General features: G+C 47.7%; 1 protein-coding gene across 2 annotated transcripts in view; it reads right to left on the reverse strand.

Annotated features, from left to right (window-relative positions):
• The window catches only part of NAT10 (N-acetyltransferase 10), a 150,000-nt gene that overhangs the window by 22,547 nt on the left and 109,398 nt on the right, over nucleotides 1–18,055 (reverse strand). For both annotated transcript variants that reach the window (XM_078684254.1, XM_078684253.1), the window contains 2 exons: nucleotides 13,514–13,630; nucleotides 492–625 (listed from right to left, as the gene is read on the reverse strand). In XM_078684254.1, coding sequence (XP_078540380.1) covers nucleotides 492–625; nucleotides 13,514–13,630 — 251 coding nt within the window. The remainder of the gene's footprint in view (nucleotides 1–491; nucleotides 626–13,513; nucleotides 13,631–18,055) is intronic.

An 18,055-nucleotide genomic window follows, 5' to 3' on the forward strand; every position in this document is an offset into this window, starting at 1 on the left:
ACAAGTCTAAGGTATACTGTCTAGAATGCAGATGGGGACAAAGTTCGAGCCTTTCTTGTGTGGCGTGCTTCTCCGATAGGTGACAGTGATAGAGGACAGAACATAGCCAATGACCATTCACCTGTCCTTGGAGATCTCAGTTATCTCCATAGGAGAGATGAATGGTCAGTAGGCCAGTAGCAGCCTTTGCTATAGGAATAGGTAGTCCGATCCCAAGTATTAACACTTTGGCATTTATCTTTCCCTAAATTAAAGGAACCTTTAATCAAGGGGAAGAAAGTGGATGAACCACATGCTTCCTAGGCATAAGTAATATAGGGAGTGTTAGATTTAAAGTTTGGCTGCCAGTTCTCACAGCTCTGCCTCACCCAGCTTATAATTAAAATTTTATATTTAGTGATTGTTAACAAAGTTTGCAGTTTCTGTAAATAACAGGTGTAACTGTTACTCTATGAAAATGTACTCCAATGTAAAAAAAAGAAAAAACGTACTTCAGAAGTTGTGATGTCAAACCGTATGACACTCCAAGGTAGTCCAGGCTCTCCGCTTGCCTTTCACTTAGTTTGAGAAGTAATGGAGGCAAGTCCTTTCGCGGTGTCACAGCCTCTTCTATCAAACTAACAGCCTGGGGGAAAAAATAGATCAGAATATTGAAGGCCCCTTTCACATAGGATTCAGAGGTTCAAAATACCCTCAACATATAAAGATTCCCTCTCGGCAAACAAAATGTCTATGAGAAAGAGCCACTCCACACCCCCCCCCCCCCAAACAAAAGATTCCAAACAAAAGATTCCATTATTTTTTCTTTAAATTGTTGCTTTTTACAAAAAGAACAAAAAAAGTATAACACCTTGTAGGAAGCTGGCTCTGTATATGATATCTCCACTAGGTTGTGATACCGTGCATAGAGTACAAGGGTTCCCTAAAAGTACACCGGACTCAATGCAAAACCCAACGCTCTCTATCTGTGGTAGGGTGGGCAAGCAGCCTTAGGCCTAACACAGAGAGGGGTGTAAGACACTTATTGCACACACATGATCAATAAAGGACATACCACTCAAGAAGGAAATGCAGAGCAATTTTATAAAATTATACTTTGTACTTTTTTTTAAGACCCAGGGCTTCGTAATAAGGTAAGTGTGTTTATAATTTAAAATACTTTGCACTTACAAAAATCAACCCTTAGAATATTGTCCAAACTGTCGAATGTTATCCTATGAGGAAAAACAATATTGCGGTTTAACAGGTAATTGACCTTAGAAATTCAGTCTTCAAAGCCGAAAGTCAGCAAGGGCCAGGGGTCAGTAAGTACCAAAATCTGCACCACCAGCAGCCCAGGGGTAGTCAGGTGCAGAGATTAAATCGGAGTTCAGCCCAAAGCTTTCCCATGAAGACAGGGGTTGGCTGGAGCCACACTGCTCGCAAGTAAGTAGATCGGTTGCAGGGGCCAAGATTTGGAGGATAGATGAAGCACAGAAGGGACCACAAAGCAGCAACAAACCTACACCACCAGTGGCATAGGAGCAGCCAGTTGCAGGTTGCAAATTTGACGTTGGGCAACCAATGCTTTCCAATGAGGATCTTCTTGACAGAAAATAGGCTGCAGGCGTGGCACCAGAGGTTGCAGGAGGAGGATCAGCAACACCAGAGGTAAGTTGGGATGTAGGGGGTCGTAGCGGTACCCTTGATTTAGCTTTCCTAGGGTGGATCCGCGGATCCGCCTGGAGTCGGTTTCTTCTGTATAGGTACGCTGTCCTCGGGAGATTTAAGTCTTTATTGAAGACAACAGTCCTCCCAGGGGTTTTGGAGGTCGTTGTTGCAAGACTGGTTGCAAGGTTGTAGAAGATGGAGATGGGCGGGTAGGGCTGGGGCTGCAACAGTGGTCTTCTTTCTGCTTAGGTCATCGCAGATCTGAGGGTCAGGTATGGTGGATCCACCTAAATACTTTACTTAGGACGCGTTTTAGGGGGAAGTAACAGGTAGGGCCAATGGGCACCTTACCTCGGGGTGACTACACCCTCCGTTATGCCACCCACATATGGGAGGTGGCATAGACACTAGGCATGATTGGAGGGGTGCCCCCATCTTCAAAAAGGTGTGACTGAAAGTTGTGCTTCACATCACTTCCCCTTCACCTTAAGGGTGGGGTTTGCGGATGTGGGCACACAGCCTATCTTTTCAAATTTTCTTCCTCTGTTTTCCCCTCCCACAGTGGGGGTGTAAATCAGGGGCTGCCACATACAATATGAGCAAATGGTGCCCAATATTGTAGGGGTACATCTGCTCATGTAGATTTGCCCTCACCTGGAGTATAGTGCCACCTGCCTCAGATCTGTGAGGCCTGCTAGAGGGGTAACTTACCTATACTGTCAGGGAGTGCTAGCTGGCAAGGCACCCAGCAGGGTGCCAACCTTTAATCTAGAATCGTGAATTCCTCTTGCCAGCCAAAGCATCAACTGTCAAGCATAGAATCCCCCTCAGGCAAACAAAAAGATAATCAACAGAACAGACAATCAAGAGTACTAAAACATATCTTAAAGGCATAACCCATTACAACAGTCGACTGTATCCAGCCCGGACTGGATATGCCGGGAGGCATTGTATTCATCCAGTATCACTACCTTGGAGTGTGTTCCCATATCTTGTGGTGCAAGGGGCACCATCTTCTGGGCCATGTCCCACAGAGCATGGTTGTAGCAAGCTAGGATGTAAATTGCATTCAGTGATTTAAGTGCCATGCTCCTTGTGAGAAAGTTTCCTTCGCTCAGGCCTCTAGGCATTTCAATTCCCTGTCCAAGGGGACTAACCGGAAGGGACTCACCGACTGTCCGGAAGAACATGATGCCTGGATGACTAAGCTTTCAGGTGAAGTGGATTACTTGGACCAGTCGGTAACGACTAGCCACCAGTCTATTGACCACAGGAGCCCATACTCCCAGGACTGGGCCCAAGATGGGATCAATGAAGGGCAGCATTGGTTCAGCCTAAGGAGTTGTCGGCAGAAGTACCTCAGTGAGTTAGTTGGTTTTTGTCTCTACTATGGGGAGTTGAAGGTCCAACACTTCTATTGCTTTCTTGAATTTTGTATAAATAAAAATCTCCTCTGGAGTATGGGGAAACAGCAGAAAAGTCCATCACTAACTCAGGCGAAGTATCAATCCACTTGTGGAAGATAGCTTTTGAAGGTCACGGCATTGATCAGTCCCATCCCCGCCTCTGTATAAAGGTCTAAGGGGTCCAAATGAGTTCCAAACTGGTCACACATCCTGTTTCTATACTCCTTCTCCTGAAGGATCTTAGCACCTACCTTTCTGCTACGTTCGGTTCCATCTGACTTGGATCGAGGCAAGCACCTCTGATGGTGTTTCAGGGACTGGCTCTAGCAGCGCATGGAGATGGTGGTAGTGCTGATGGAGGAAGTCGCAGCCATGGCATAGGCACCAGTCTGAAGTTCAGAGGTGCTTGCCTCGATCCAAGTCAGATGGAACCGAACGGGGCAGAGGCATAAACATTGCATAACAATATGGCGCGATGGCCCTCAATGGTGTACCAGATGGCTCTGATGCTCTGGAAAATATGGAATATATGACAATCAGGAATGCTATTGGCCAGAAATTCTAGAAGAGATAGTGCCGGGTTTTCTGCTCAGGGGCCCAAAAAGGAAATTGGTGGAGCCAGTGGAGACTGAGACAGTTCCAGGACCTGGTACAGGAGAGTAACTGGTGTGGGCCACTCAGTGAAAGTTTTGGTGGCTCTACAAGGATCAACTCTTGCTCAGAGGAAGAAGATCATGTGGGAGTCACAGGGCATCTGGGTGATTAACTTTATTGCTTCTTGCGTTTTTTGTGCTTCTTGCAATTTGCACTTGAAGACTGTGGAGTAGGGGACCCAGAAAGTGGTCTCGAACTTCAACAACTTCACCTATTGTCTTTGGCACAAGCCATTAAGAGCTTGGATTCATGTTCTTTGATGGCATTAGGGTACATGCTGTGACAGGATGCATAATATCATGCAAGTCATTATCTGTCATTATCTGACCCAAGGCACCAGAGAAAAATGGAGAGGGGGTCCGTAATTGAAAATTGTCCCTCACAATCCCTGCAGATAGCTTGGATGGAGACATCGTACTGCACTATAGAGAATTTTCTGTGAGGAAAATGAATATGCTACTTACCAGTATGCATCTGTTCTTGGTATGTAGGGCTGCTAACATTCATATCTATTGCATAGATCGCCGCCTAGTGTTGGGTCCGGATGATTGCACATTGTTGTCCTGGAAGAGTCTTCGAAGTATCACGAGATAGGTGGCTCCTCCCCTGGACTACAGTGCGCATGGGCATCGACTCCATCCCCAGATTGTTTTTAGCCATTGTGGCAGAGATGGAGTGAAATAGTGTAAAGGATGTCCATGCTAATGATGAATGCAAGAGAGTATCTGCAGCCGCTACGGGCACCGGGGAGGAGGGCGGGCGATATGAATGTTAGCAGCCCTACATGCCAAGAACAGATGCATACTGGTAAGTAGCATATTCAGTTCGAGGCATGTGGGCTGCTAAATTCATATCTATTGCATAGAATACACAGCAGTCCCTCCCCTAAGGGCGGTTGCCCGTGCCAGCTGCAGAAGCTTGAAAAAGTGTTTTGAGAACAGCCTGTCCCACAGCTGCTTGCTGTTTGGAATGCACATCAACACAGTAATGTTTGGTAAATGTGTGTGGTGTAGCCCATGTGGCTGCTCTACAAATGTCTTCTAAAGGAATGTTCCCTAGGAAAGCCATGGAGGCCCCCAACTTGCGTGTGGAGTGCGCCCTTGGGGGTATTGTTAAAGTGCGTTTAGCTTTTTGATAACAGATTTGAATGCACTTAACGATCCATCTGGCTATTCCTGCTTTGGAAATAGGGTTTCCTTTGTGGGCACCCTCCTCTACAGACCACCAGGTCCACGCGCAAAATTCAGTGAATACATCACGGACTTCATCACCCCACACGCGCTCCCCTCCAAAGACTACATCCTTCTGGGAGACCTCAACTTTCACCTTGAAAAGATCAACGACCGCAACACCGCCACCCTCTTAGACAACCTCGACAACCTCGGACTTAAACAACTGGTCACTTCCCCCACCCACATCGCAGGTCACACTCTCGACCCCATCTTCACCTCCAGCAACCATGTCTCCTTCAGCCACACTACGGACCTCCTCTGGACTGACCACAGCTGCGTTCACTTCACCTACAACAAGCCGAAACCCATCATCCACCTCCAACCAACTCTACAAAGAAACTGGAACAAAATCACCACAGAACAGATCTCCACATCGCTCCTTCAAACCTCCCCAGCCCTCTTTTCTAACGCCAACGAAGCCGCCTCCAACCTCACCCTTTGGTTATCCAACACCGCCGACACCTTAGCACCACTGAAAAAACGTCAACACAAACTTGGCATCAAGAAGGCCGCATGGTTCAACGACGACCTCAAGAAGTCCAAGAAACTATGCCGCTCCCTTGAAAAGGCCTGGAAAAAAGACCCATCCACCAGCAACAAGGACACCTTCAAAAGCGCCATCCGTACTCACCACCAACTGATCCGAAAAGCCAAGAAAACAGCATTCAAAGATCGACTTGACAACAACGCCCACAACAGCAAGGAACTTTTCAACATCGTCAAGGAATTTTCCAACCCCTCGGCCAACTCCAACGACATCACCCCCTCTCAAACCCTCTGCGATTCCCTAGCCTCTTTTTTCCACAACAAGATTGCTGACATCCACAACAGCTTTGACAACCAACCCGGAAGCCAACCCACCCTACCATCAGCTGACCATCTTCCCCCCGTTAACACCCTTAACGCCTGGAAGCCAATCTCCACTGAGGACACCATCCGCCTGATGAACTCCATCCACTCTGGATCCCCCACAGACCCATGCCCTCACCACATCTTCAACAAAGCAGACTCCGTCATAGCTCCGCACCTCCGAGACGTCATCAACTGCTCCTTCAACTCCGCTACCTTCCCAGAAGACTGGAAACACGCTGAACTCACCGCCCTTCTGAAAAAACCAACAGCAGACCCCACCGAACTCAAAAACTACCGCCCCATCTCGCTCCTTCCATTCCCGGCCAAAGTCATCGAGAAAGCCGTCAACAACCAACTCGCCGCCTTCCTCGAAGCCAACAAATCCCTCGACCCCTCACAATCTGGCTTCCGAGCCAAACACAGCACTGAGACCGCCCTCATCGCAGCAACAGACGACATTCGAACTCTGCTGGACAATGGAGACACAGTCGCCCTCATCCTCCTCGACCTCTCTGCAGCCTTCGACACAGTCTGCCACAGCACCCTTTTACAACGCCTCAGAAACATCGGAATCCAAGGAAAGGCACTGGAATGGATCACTTCGTTCCTCACCGGAAGAACCCAGAGAGTCCGCCTCCCACCTTTCAAGTCCGAGGCCACCGAAGTCATCTGTGGCGTACCACAAGGATCCTCACTCAGTCCCACCCTCTTCAACGTATACATGAGCCCCCTCGCGGCCATCGCCCGCCAACACAACCTCAACATCATCTCTTACGCGGATGACACTCAACTGATCCTATCTCTCACCAAGGACCCCAGCACCGCCAAAACTAACCTACACGAAGGAATGAAAGAAGTCGCCGAATGGATGAAACAAAGCCGCCTGAAACTGAACTCAGACAAAACAGAAGTCCTCATCTTAGGTAAATCCCCCTCTGCATGGGACGACTCCTGGTGGCCGGAAGCCCTCGGAAATGCACCCATCCCGACAGACCACGCACGGAACCTTGGCGTCATCCTGGATTCTTCAATCTCAATGAACAAACAAGTCAGCGCCGTATCCTCTTCCTGCTTTAACATTCTTCGCATGCTCAGAAAAACATTTCGCTGGATCCCCTCCGAAACAAGGAAAACAGTCACCCACGCTCTAGTCACGAGCCGACTGGACTACGGAAACACCCTCTACGCAGGTACCACCGCTAAACTCCAGAAAAAACTACAACGAATCCAAAACGCCTCAGCCAGGCTCATATTAGACATCCCACGCAACGAACACATCTCTGGTCACCTTAAAGACCTCCACTGGCTACCCGTCAATAAGAGGATTACTTTCCGACTGCTTACCCACGCACACAAATCACTCTACGACATCGGACCAGATTGCCTCAACTCTCGACTGTCCTTTTACACCCCCTCCCGACAACTTCGCTCTTCCAGCCAAGCCTTCGCCACTGTACCTCGCATCAACAAGACCACCATGGGAGGCAGATCCTTCTCATACCTGGCTGCCAAAACATGGAACTCACTCCCCGCTTACCTCCGCCTCACCCAGAATCACCTAGCGTTCAGAAAGCAGCTTAAAACGTGGATATTTGACAAATAATCCTCCTCCCCTTCCTAAGCGCCTTGAAACCCTCTGGGTATGTAGTGCGCTATATAAATGTTATGACTTGACTGACTTGACTTTGTGCTGCGCTGAGAAGGCAACAAAAAGTTGTTGTGTTTTCCTAAAGTGTTGCGTTCTGTCAATGTAGTACATCAACGCCCTCCTAACGTCTAATGTATGAAGCATTCTTTCCGCTACTGTTTGTGGGTTTTGGAAGAATGCGGGTAGGTCAATAGTTTGGTTGATATGAAACTGTGACACCACTTTAGGAAGGAATTTGGGGTTAGTGCGGAGCACCACCCTGTTTGAATGTATTTGGATGAATGGCTCTTGGATTGTGAGCGCTTGCAGCTCACTAACACGTCTGAGCGATGTAATAGCAATGAGAAAAGCCACTTTCCATGTTAGAAATTGAATTTCGCAGGAGTGCAGTGGCTCGAAAGGTGGACCCATCAGCCTAGTGAGGACCACATTGAGGTTCCACACTGGAGCTGGTGGTGTTTTTGGAGGAATGACTCGTTTCAGTCCCTCTAGGAAGGCTTTAATGGCAGGCACCCTGAAAACAGAGAGATGCTGCCTATTCTGGAGATAAGCCGCTATGGCGGATAAGTGTATCCGAATGGAAGCGTACGCCAGATTGCATTTGTAGAGATGTAACAAATAGCAGATGATGTTAGGAATGGATGCATCTAGCGGGTTGATATTGTGGTTTGTGCAGTAAATGACAAACCGCTTCCATTTTGCTGCATAGCAAGCTCTGATAGTGGGCTTCCTTGCCTCCCGTATGATATCCATGCATTCAGGAGGCAGGTTGAGGTAGCCAAACTCTAGGACCTCAGGAGCCAGATCGCCAGGTTGAGCTGTTGCGGATCTGGATGCTGAATGTCTCCATGGTTCTGCGTTAAGAGCCTGGGTGTGAGGCGCAACCTTTGATGCGGTACCACGGAAAGTTCTAGAAACGTGGTGTACCATGGTTGGCGTGCCCATGTTGGAGCAACCAGGATGAGAGTCATCGAGTGTTGCTTTAGCTTTCTTGCCACCAGCGGAATGAGAGGCGCTGGGGGAAAAGCGTACGCAAATTTGCCTGACCATTTCATCCATATCGCATTCCCCTGCGATTCCGGGTGAGGGAACCTGGCGGCAAAGCTTTGGCATTTTGCGTTTTCCCTTGTGGCAAACAGGTCTATCTCTGGATGACCCCACTGTTGGAAGTACGGGTGGAGTACTGATGGATGTATCTCCCACTCGTGCATTTGATGGCTGTATCTGCTGAGCAGATCCGCCATCTGATTGTCCTTGCCTGGGAGGTGTTCTGCCATGAGGAAAATGTTCCTCTGAATGGCCCACTTCCACATGCTCTGAGCCAGATGAGACAGCTGTGGCGAGTGAGTGCCTCCTTGCTTTTGGATGTAGTACATGGCTGTCATGTTGTCTGTCCGGATCAACACGACCTTGTTGCACAGATGTACTTTGAAGGACTTTAGCGCCATGAAGATTGCCATCAATTCCAGGTAGTTGATGTGCAACTTCTGTTGCTGGGCGGACCACAGTCCCTGCACAGTGTAGTGGAGCACATGGGCTCCCCACCCTTGGAGAGATGCGTCCGTCGTTAGGATAATTTGTGGCACCGGCTCTTGGAACGGTCGTCCCTTGCAAAGGTTGTGTGGATTCCACCAATGCAGAGAGTTGTTTGCCCGACCGGTCACCAACACTAGGTCTGTCAGTTGCCCTTGAGCCTGTGTCCACTGATTTGCCAAGCATTCTTGGAGCGGACGCATGTGCAACCTCGCGTGCGGGACTATGAAGATGCAGGAGGCCATCATGCCTATCAACTGCATGAACACTCTCGCTGGTAGGGAGTGTTGCGGTCTGAACCTCTGGATCAGTGATTGAATTGAATTTATCCTGACTGGGCTTGGCTGAGCTATAGCAGTCAGGGTGTTTATCGTCGCGCCCAAGTACTGCCGCACATGAGCCGGTTGAAGGTGCGACTTTGGGTAGTTTAGTGAGAACCCCAGACTGTGAAGGAGGTGAATAGTGTGGGACATGTCCGTGGCGCACTGTTGTTCCGGCTTTGCTTGAACAAGCCAGTCGTCTAGGTACGGGTAGACATGTATGTTCTGCCGTCTGAGGTGCGCCGCAACTGTCGCCAGACACTTCGTAAACACTCTGGGGGCAGTAGTCACCCCGAAGGGTTGGACTTTGAACTGATAGTGCATGTTGTGAATGGTGAACCTGAGGTACTTTCTGTGGGATGGGTGGAGTGGGATGTGGAAATAAGCATCCTTGAGGTCCAAGGTTGCTAGGAAGTCCCCTTGGTTTAGCAGTGGAAGAATTTGCTGCAGTGTTAGCATGTGAAAGTGTTCCGACAGTATATACATGTTGAGAGGGCGTAGATCCAGAATGGGTCTGAGGGATCCGTCCTTTTTTGGGATGAGGAAGTACAGGGAATAGACTCCTGTTCCTTCCTCCTCCACTGGTACGAGCTCGATTGCGCCTTTTTGCAGCATCACCACAACTTCCTGCTGCAATAAGTGCAAGTGCTCTGCTGACATAGGACGGTGTCTTGGGGGAATGTTGGGAGGAGTGGATGTTAACTCCAAACAATAACCGTACTGGATAAGTTTTCTCACCCACCTGTCTGTGGTGATGGACGACCAGACTGGCAGGAACTGCTGGAGTCTCCCCCCGACAGGTGTTGGATGGTCGGGGGGCAGTGACAGAGAGTCACTGTTTGTTTGCGGCAGAGGAACGGGAGTTGTTGTTCCCCCTGCCCCTGCCTTTTGCACTGTTACCTCGGTAACCCCCTCTACCCTGCTTGGGGTAAGAGGATTGTGCACCACTTTTCGCGAATTGTGTTTGTTGACCCAACTGTCCTCTGGTAACACCACGTGCTCCTGAGCGACGAAAAGTGCTTCCCCGGAATTGTTGAGACTGAAGCGCCCCCATGGACTTAGCAGTCTCATTGTCTTTTTTAATTTTCTCTAGGGTGGTGTCAACATCTGGACCAAACAGTCTGTCGGGATTGACGGGCTGGTTGAGTATTGTAGTTTGGATATCGGGTTTAAATCCAGATATGCGAAGCCAAGCTTGTCGCCTTAACATGACGCTAGTGTTAATCCCCCTAGCCGCTGTATCAGCCACATCAAGTGCACACTTTATTGCTGCGTTGGAGATGAGCTTTCCTTCTTGTATGAGCATCTCGGCCCCTTCCTTAAACTGATCAGGGAGGTGTTGAAGGAGCTGTTCTAGGGTGTCGTAATGCGCCCTATCATATCGTGCCAATAGCGCCTGTGTGTTTGCAATACGCCAGATATTGGCAGCCTGCGCAGCCACCCTTTTGCCGGATGCCTCAAGCACTTTCGACTCCTTGTCTGGGGGAGGAGCTTCACCCGTTGTTTGGGAGTTCGCCCTCTTGCGGGCATTGGCGACCACCAACGAATCCAGAGGCAACTGTCCCCGAATATATGCAGGGTCTCCAGGTGCTGGTCTGTACTTCTTTTCGATACGTGGTAGGTTCCTTAAAGATCTCTGGGGCATGTTTCAGGACACCTTTGAGCATAGGAGCATAGGAAGGATTTTAACTGTCCTGTCTGAGACAGAGAAAGTGTCAAACAAAAAATCCTCCTCTACCGGGTCAGCATGCATGTCCACATCATGATTTGCTGCTGCCCGTTCTAACAAAGCATTAAACGCTGCTGAATCCTCTGTTGGTGATGTACGTGCCCCAAACCCCTGTGGATCTTGTACCACTTGATGTCCACTTTGATCCCCAGTATCGCCATACGAGTCCAGTTGAACATCAGGGTCATTGTCAACTGGGAAATTATACTGGTCATCTTGGTCATCATCCTCTCCACCTGATTGGTCGGGGGAAGGTGATGGACTCCTTCTTGGTGGTGGCAAAACTGGTTCAACAAGGGCTGGAATGTCCTGTGCCGGCCTTTTCTTTTTCAGTGGAATGACATATGATTCCAGTGGATGGGAAGTGATTTTCCTTTTATAGGAGTGTCAATTTCCCCGTATGGGCATCGATATAATGCTCTGAGTGGTCTTCAGAGGCGTGACATCGATCCAAGGCTTCGTGCGTGGAAGTGTCCAACGTTACAGAGATCCTCGGCACCGATCTGGGTGCAAACGCCTTCGGTGCCACCTTAGGTGGCAGAGAGTAGAGAAGCTTGCCCGAGGTCTTCTGCGGTGTGTCCACCGATTTCGGAGCCGACGGCGTGGGAGCCGATGGCAAAGCCTTGTCCCGAATACGTTTGAGTGAGTCGGTGACCTGCTTAGTGAAGGAAGCAGAGGGCGTCGAAGGTGACGTCCGATGTTCGGTAGAGTCGGAGTCTCTTGGTGCCAACGAGTTGTCCGTTGACGAATCATCGATACTAACGGCTCGCGGGCAAGGTGCAGTCTTTGGCGCCGACGCCGTTGCTGCCGATCCGGTATCTTTGTGCCGATGCGTACTGGCCCCTGCCTTCGGGTCATGGCTTTTAGTCGATTTTGACTCGACTGTGCGCTTACTGGTAGGCGCCGCAGTGGCGGCTGAAGGCGTTTCAGCAGACTTCGAGGTCCGCGCCGGAGCAACTGTGCTAGCCACTTGATGGACATCCTTCTTAGAGGATGAGTCCTTGAGCACCTTTTGCGGCGCTGTTGATTCGACAGCCTTCTTCGACTTTTGTGGGCCGGAGGTCGACGGAGTCGAGGAAGGAGCAGGCTTCGCTATTTTCTGTTGGACGACGGCCATTTTAGATTTTGTCGATTCCGATGGTTTCGGTTTCGATTTTGACGGGACGTCGGCCATCTTTGGTGCAGTCGAATCCGAAGGTTTCGGTTTCGATACGTGTAATGGCGGCTACGCGTGAGTGTCCGTGGCCGGGCCAGAAGGCGGGGCCGAGGATAGCGGTGCTGGGTCGTGGGTAAGGCCGAGTGGCGATCCCGTGACCTGAGCCTGAGTCATGTAGACTTCGGGGCATAGCTCATCCTCCGAGCTATCTTCCGCGGCCCCATAAACTTCGTCGTCATCCCCTACCTCCTCGACGTATTCAAGGTCCAGGGCCTGTCCTTCGACTTGTTCTTCGGGCTCTGCCTCAACCTCCGTCGATGGTGGAGAAATCTGAAGATGGTGGCTACCGCTTTCTTCAGCGGGGTCGTCGAATATGTCGTCGGGTGCCGGGGCCGCTCGCTGGGCCTCGAGGCGTGCCGCGCGCCGATGCTTGAGCGTCTTCTTTGACCTGAATTTCGAACAGGCCATACAGTTTTCCTCGTTGTGGTCCGGCGAGAGGCATTTATTACAGACCGGATGCACGTCGATATGTGGATATTTGGATCCACAGACGGGGCAGAACTTGAACGGGCTCCGCTCCATGTTAAGTCCGTCGGGGTCTTGCTGCGACGAGAGGGCCTCGATGTCCGAAGAGCTACTCGACTCCGCAGAATTCCGGCTCAGAGAGTCGGAGGATGCTCGAGACCGTACGCAAACAATACCGACGCAGGTAACGAAGGCCTTTTGGCCTTAAGAACAAAGTTTTCGGTTCCGACAGAGAGACGTCGAAACCACATCCGAACCCAATGGCGGAAAAAAACAATCTGGGGATGGAGTCGATGCCCATGCGCACTGTAGTCCAGGGGAGGAGCCACCTATCTCGTGATACTTCGAAGACTCTTCCAGGACAACAATGTGCAATCATCCGGACCCAACACTAGGCGGCGATCTATGCAATAGATATGAATTTAGCAGCCCACATGCCTCGAACCTGACAACTCTACTCTGAAGAGCAAGCACTGATTCTCTGCTGAGGAACAGAAATTGTTGTGCCAGGGTGGGCACTATATGGCTTTGGTGGCGCCATCTCACGCAACTTCCGGTGTCAACACTAAGGCAGTGCCTCCTACCGACGAAGTGAGAACTTTGAAGCTTCCAGATCCAGTTGATTGCCTGGGACTATTCTACAGGTATGGAATATGTAGGTAAAACTATCCAACAGCTTCCTACAAATATCCATGTGCAGTAATGTGTGAGTACCATATCAAAAGTCCCAACTCTGCCACCAGAATATTGTTTCGCCCATGCTCAAGCGTAAACATAAAACAACATAATACTGCAGAATATGGCTCACCTCGCTGCTTATGGTTGATATCTCCTGTGACTTCTGTATAATCTTTTCTTCAAGGCAAGGAAACTTTCCCTCATAGTACATCTGTAACAAATGGAGGGCTCTGCTGCCATAACCCATCTGGAAAACACAAAGAAAGTCTCAGAAAAAGTGGAAAACATAAAATAAGAGATGCATGTAAAATGTTGGGGTACGTGCAGCATTACATATCTTGCTTACAGAGAGTAAGGTCTTTTTACCTAAAATGTACTGGATTCCAGTCCAACAAACGTTGGAAGAATATTGAAAGGAGAACAGGCAAATGAGTCAATAAGACAACAGAAGGGTAACCAAGATGCAGAAACATGGGATGAGACAAAAGACCATCAGCCTCAGGAAGGAGTTGGGGGGTAATGAGAGGTCAGGAACATAGGATTGACCCAATTCAATTCAATTCAAAATTCCTTTATTCGACTGTATGCAGTACAGTCATAAAAGTACAATAAAAGAGCATATATATACATAACAGTAGTAAAAAGACAGTTCATCAAGGGCAAGAAATCACAGAAGAGCATAAAATATCTAAAACAGATATAAGTATACTATTAATCAAAGACATATTTACAGGGGGAGAATAATTCAAATAGCGATTAACCTTCCATACTTTTTCTAAATTTCAGGGCTGTTTTTAAAAAATTACATAAAAACAAGGTACTTTCACAGTGCAGCATTTGGAGATAAAGTAATGCAGGCCTTGTTTGCACAAAATTCAATTGTTTAAAAAGGGGTTTTAAAAACATTTTTCGTGGTATCATATAATAGGAGCATACAAATAAAAAGTGTGCCAGATCTTGCGGAGACTTATTGTCGCAGCCGCAAGCTGGCAACACTTGTCCCCTGTGGGCCCCACTAGGCACAGCTAGCATCAGATGAAATAGGTCGAAGCGGAATCTGGACAACAGGAAGCGCTCATGTCTAGAGATGGGCCAGGATAGGTATGGTTCAATTTGCAGGCATGATTTTGTTAAAACATGCCTCCTCACACTGCCCTTTTTCAGCTCTAGCTCTTCCCTAGCAAGCTGTCGATTCAGCCGAAAAGTGTCCTTCACATAGGTTACGTCATGTTTGGATACCTGCTGTGGTGCTAGGAAAAGATCCAGCCGGCCCAGATCATAAAGACAGTTTCTGATATATTTTAACCAGGGTATCTTAAATTTCCCTTCCCAGTTAAGTGCTTCACGAAGGATATTTTGGGTAAATGGTATTTCATCGTTCAGCCAGCAGTTTAACCAACACAACAAGGGGTTTACAGCAATCTTGTCCCCTAGGTAAGGCACACCCAGTTCCTCGTGAGTAGAAAAATTGGCTGTGCCTTTGGGTAGACATAAAACTTGTTTTAGGAAATTGTTTTCAGTTGTTATAAGGTCGCCCACTGGGACAAAGCCCCAAAGATCACTCCCATAACAAGCCACAGCAGTGCTTTTAGCTTGGTATAATTTCATCATAGCAACCACCGGTGTATTTCCCATTTTACGCGCAAAATCAATCATTGCAGCATTGGTCCTTGCTATTTCACCTTTCTTCTTTTTTACTGCAGGACCCCATGTGAGTTTGTGGTCAAACAATACACCAAGGTATGAAAAAGTCTTAGTTGTTGGAATTTTTTCCCCATTAACAATGAATGGGTAAGACTTTTTAGAATCAGATCCTAACTTCATAACAAATGATTTAGTATTGTTGATGCACAGGCCCCGTGATTTCATAAATAGGAAGAAAGAGTCAAGTAGTATTTGAAGGCCTAGAGCGGTTCTGGAAATAAGGACGGCGTCATCTGCGTAAAGCAGAACAGGTACGCCCTTTCTCCCTATATATGGATAATCAGTTTTTGTTTTTAAAAGATGCTCCTCAAGACCATTGATATATAAATTAAAAAGAAATGGCGCTAAAATACAGCCCTGCCTAACCCCCTGGTTTATCTTGAAATCTCTGGTGACTTTCAGGTCTTTGGTATAACGAACATTTGCTCGCGTATCACTATGGAGGTCGGCTAAAAAGTTAATCAAATTCTTCTCAACCCCCATTTTTAATAGGACAACCCAGAGTCTATTTCTATCAACACAATCAAAGGCCGATGAAAGGTCCATAAAGGCCATATTTAGAGTTCCATTTCTAGCCAAGGTGTACTTGCCACTGATTAAGTATAAATTCAGGCATTGAGTTATTGTTGAGTGCCCTGGTCTAAACCCGTATTGAACGGGCGACATTACATTGTTGTTTTTGGCCCATGTGGTCAGCCTATTTAAAATTATCCCTCCCACTACTTTGGCAACTGAGTTTATCAGGGAGATTGGCCTGTAACAAGTCGCATTGCTTCTGTCACCCTTCTTAAAAACGGGTACTATAGTTGAGGCCCCCCAGGACTTTGGGGTCCCAACTACAACTCCAGCATTGACAACCGCGGTGAGGATTGGGGCCCAAAGTGAGATGTTTGATTTAAATAAATCAGGGGGAAGGCCATCTGGGCCCGGGGCCTTGTTGCTGGTCAAACTACGGATCCCCTTTTCGACTTCATTGACTGTGAATTGCAGGGGTGCTTCTTCTGGAAATTTAGTTACTTGACTCAACTGAGTGTCATCGCTCTTGAAGATTAAACTAAAATGGGAGACCCACTCAGTCTCAGGTATATTAGTTCCAAGGCAAACGGCATTGGAATCATCAAACATCGGCTTGTTAATTATGCTCCAGAACTTGGAGCTATTACCCAGAGTTGATGGGTCAAGCAAAGACTCCCAGATATTTGCTTTTATGTCCTTTTTGCGAGAAGTCAAGGTTGATTTATATTCAGATCGCAAAATTTTAATATGTGCGGAATCCCTTGGCTTTTTCTTGAGAGCCATTTTCAAATTTCGACCAGCTGCTGAACAAGCGTGGTCAAACCATCTTGGCTGATAATCAGTTGGACCTTTTATTGGAACAGATAGCAGTTGGTCGATCCTTTGAGTTACCACAGCAAAAGCAGATATGATAGATTCAGGTGGTGTGGTCTCAGAGACACAAAGATTGAGTTCTTGTTTGCAGCTGGTTTTGACGGACTTATACAGAGTATCACTGTTTACCATGGACCATTTCAACCGGCGATTTCTGCTGACCAATTTTAAAGCGCCCGTGTCCTTTTGATTTTTCCGTATTTCAAAAAGACCCTCTCCTAGTTCCACTGAGATTGGATTGTGGTCACTAAAGATGCTTTCATGTATTTTGAAATTTGAGGCTAAATTTGCCAGATCCACTGAAAGAAGTATATGGTCTATGAAAGAGCCACGCTCAGAGCCTTTATAGGTTGGTACTGCAAAAATAAAGGAGTCATCTTTCAAGGTCATTGCGACACTCAGGTTCAGGTCGTCTATTAAATTATTCACGTTGGTACCTCGCGGACAGTGCGCAAAATGAAGACCTGACCTATTTCCACATCCCAAGGAGTCCAAGGTTGTCTCGGTCGGATTTCCACAGATGTGTGCGTCAAAATCACCAGTGATTATTTTATTCCGTGGCGATTTTACCAAATTGTCTCGCAGGTAGTTGTGGAGCTTGATGATATTGCACTCTCCTAGTGATGTTACTGAGTTATAAAAGTTAATCAAGGTTAGTGCTTTTTTACCCTTCCTAATCTCCAGGATCTGAATGTTCCTGTTATCCAACTGTTTGGTTTTAATCTGAGAGATGAGGGAGAGGCTGATGAATGTTGCCAGGCCCCCTTTTGATCTGCCACTAGACGATGGAGTTGCTGGAACAAAGAAACTCTGCAACCCCTCAATGAAGACATTGTTATCTGTAAGCCACGTTTCCTGGAAACACAGTATAGTAAATTTCCTAACAAATTCCGTCCACGACTGATCGTTTACTTTTGCGGCCAGTCCTGCAATATTCCACGACAGGATTTTTATGATATTAAGTTCATCATGATCATTCGGTAGCTCTTGAGTCGAGTTAGGTAGCGGGTACAGGTTTTGGTTTGAACGACTTATTATGGCTGTTGGTTGATTTCTAGTACTATATAGCAAGTTATGGGCTATGGTAGAAAAAGAGCTGCCCACTTCCAGAGTGGGAGAAGTAGATGCAATTTGTGAGGGGAAATTCTCAAGAGAAGGTGTTACGGACTCTATTGTATTGGTAACTGGTACCACTCTTGGGAGGGCTAAGGTACTTGTTGGTTTATCAGTACTTATTGTATTAGTTTGATCCTTGCAGTTTGACAGGTCAGATAAATTACTAGGGGGCAGGACAGATGTCAGTCAATCCACCTCATCTAAGTAGTCATAGGAGTACAGGGCATCATATCTATTTGATGTTGGAATCTCAAATTGGTTTTGAAACAGGTAGGGATATACATGTTCTCGTTTATATGTATGTTGTACAGGTTCCAGTCTCTCATACATTTCTTGAGGAGGGTGGTTATATAATCTACCTTCCCATGAATGTGCATGTCTTTGCTGTTCTAAGTCTAAGGTCGTCCCCTGATTAGAAACTAGAGGGGGTGCCCATGGTTGTAGGTGGACTTGAGGCTCCAGA

The sequence above is a fragment of the Lissotriton helveticus genome, chromosome 3_2, assembly GCF_964261635.1.
Source record: "Lissotriton helveticus chromosome 3_2, aLisHel1.1, whole genome shotgun sequence".
In the NCBI taxonomy this organism is placed as follows: Eukaryota; Metazoa; Chordata; class Amphibia; order Caudata; family Salamandridae; genus Lissotriton; species Lissotriton helveticus.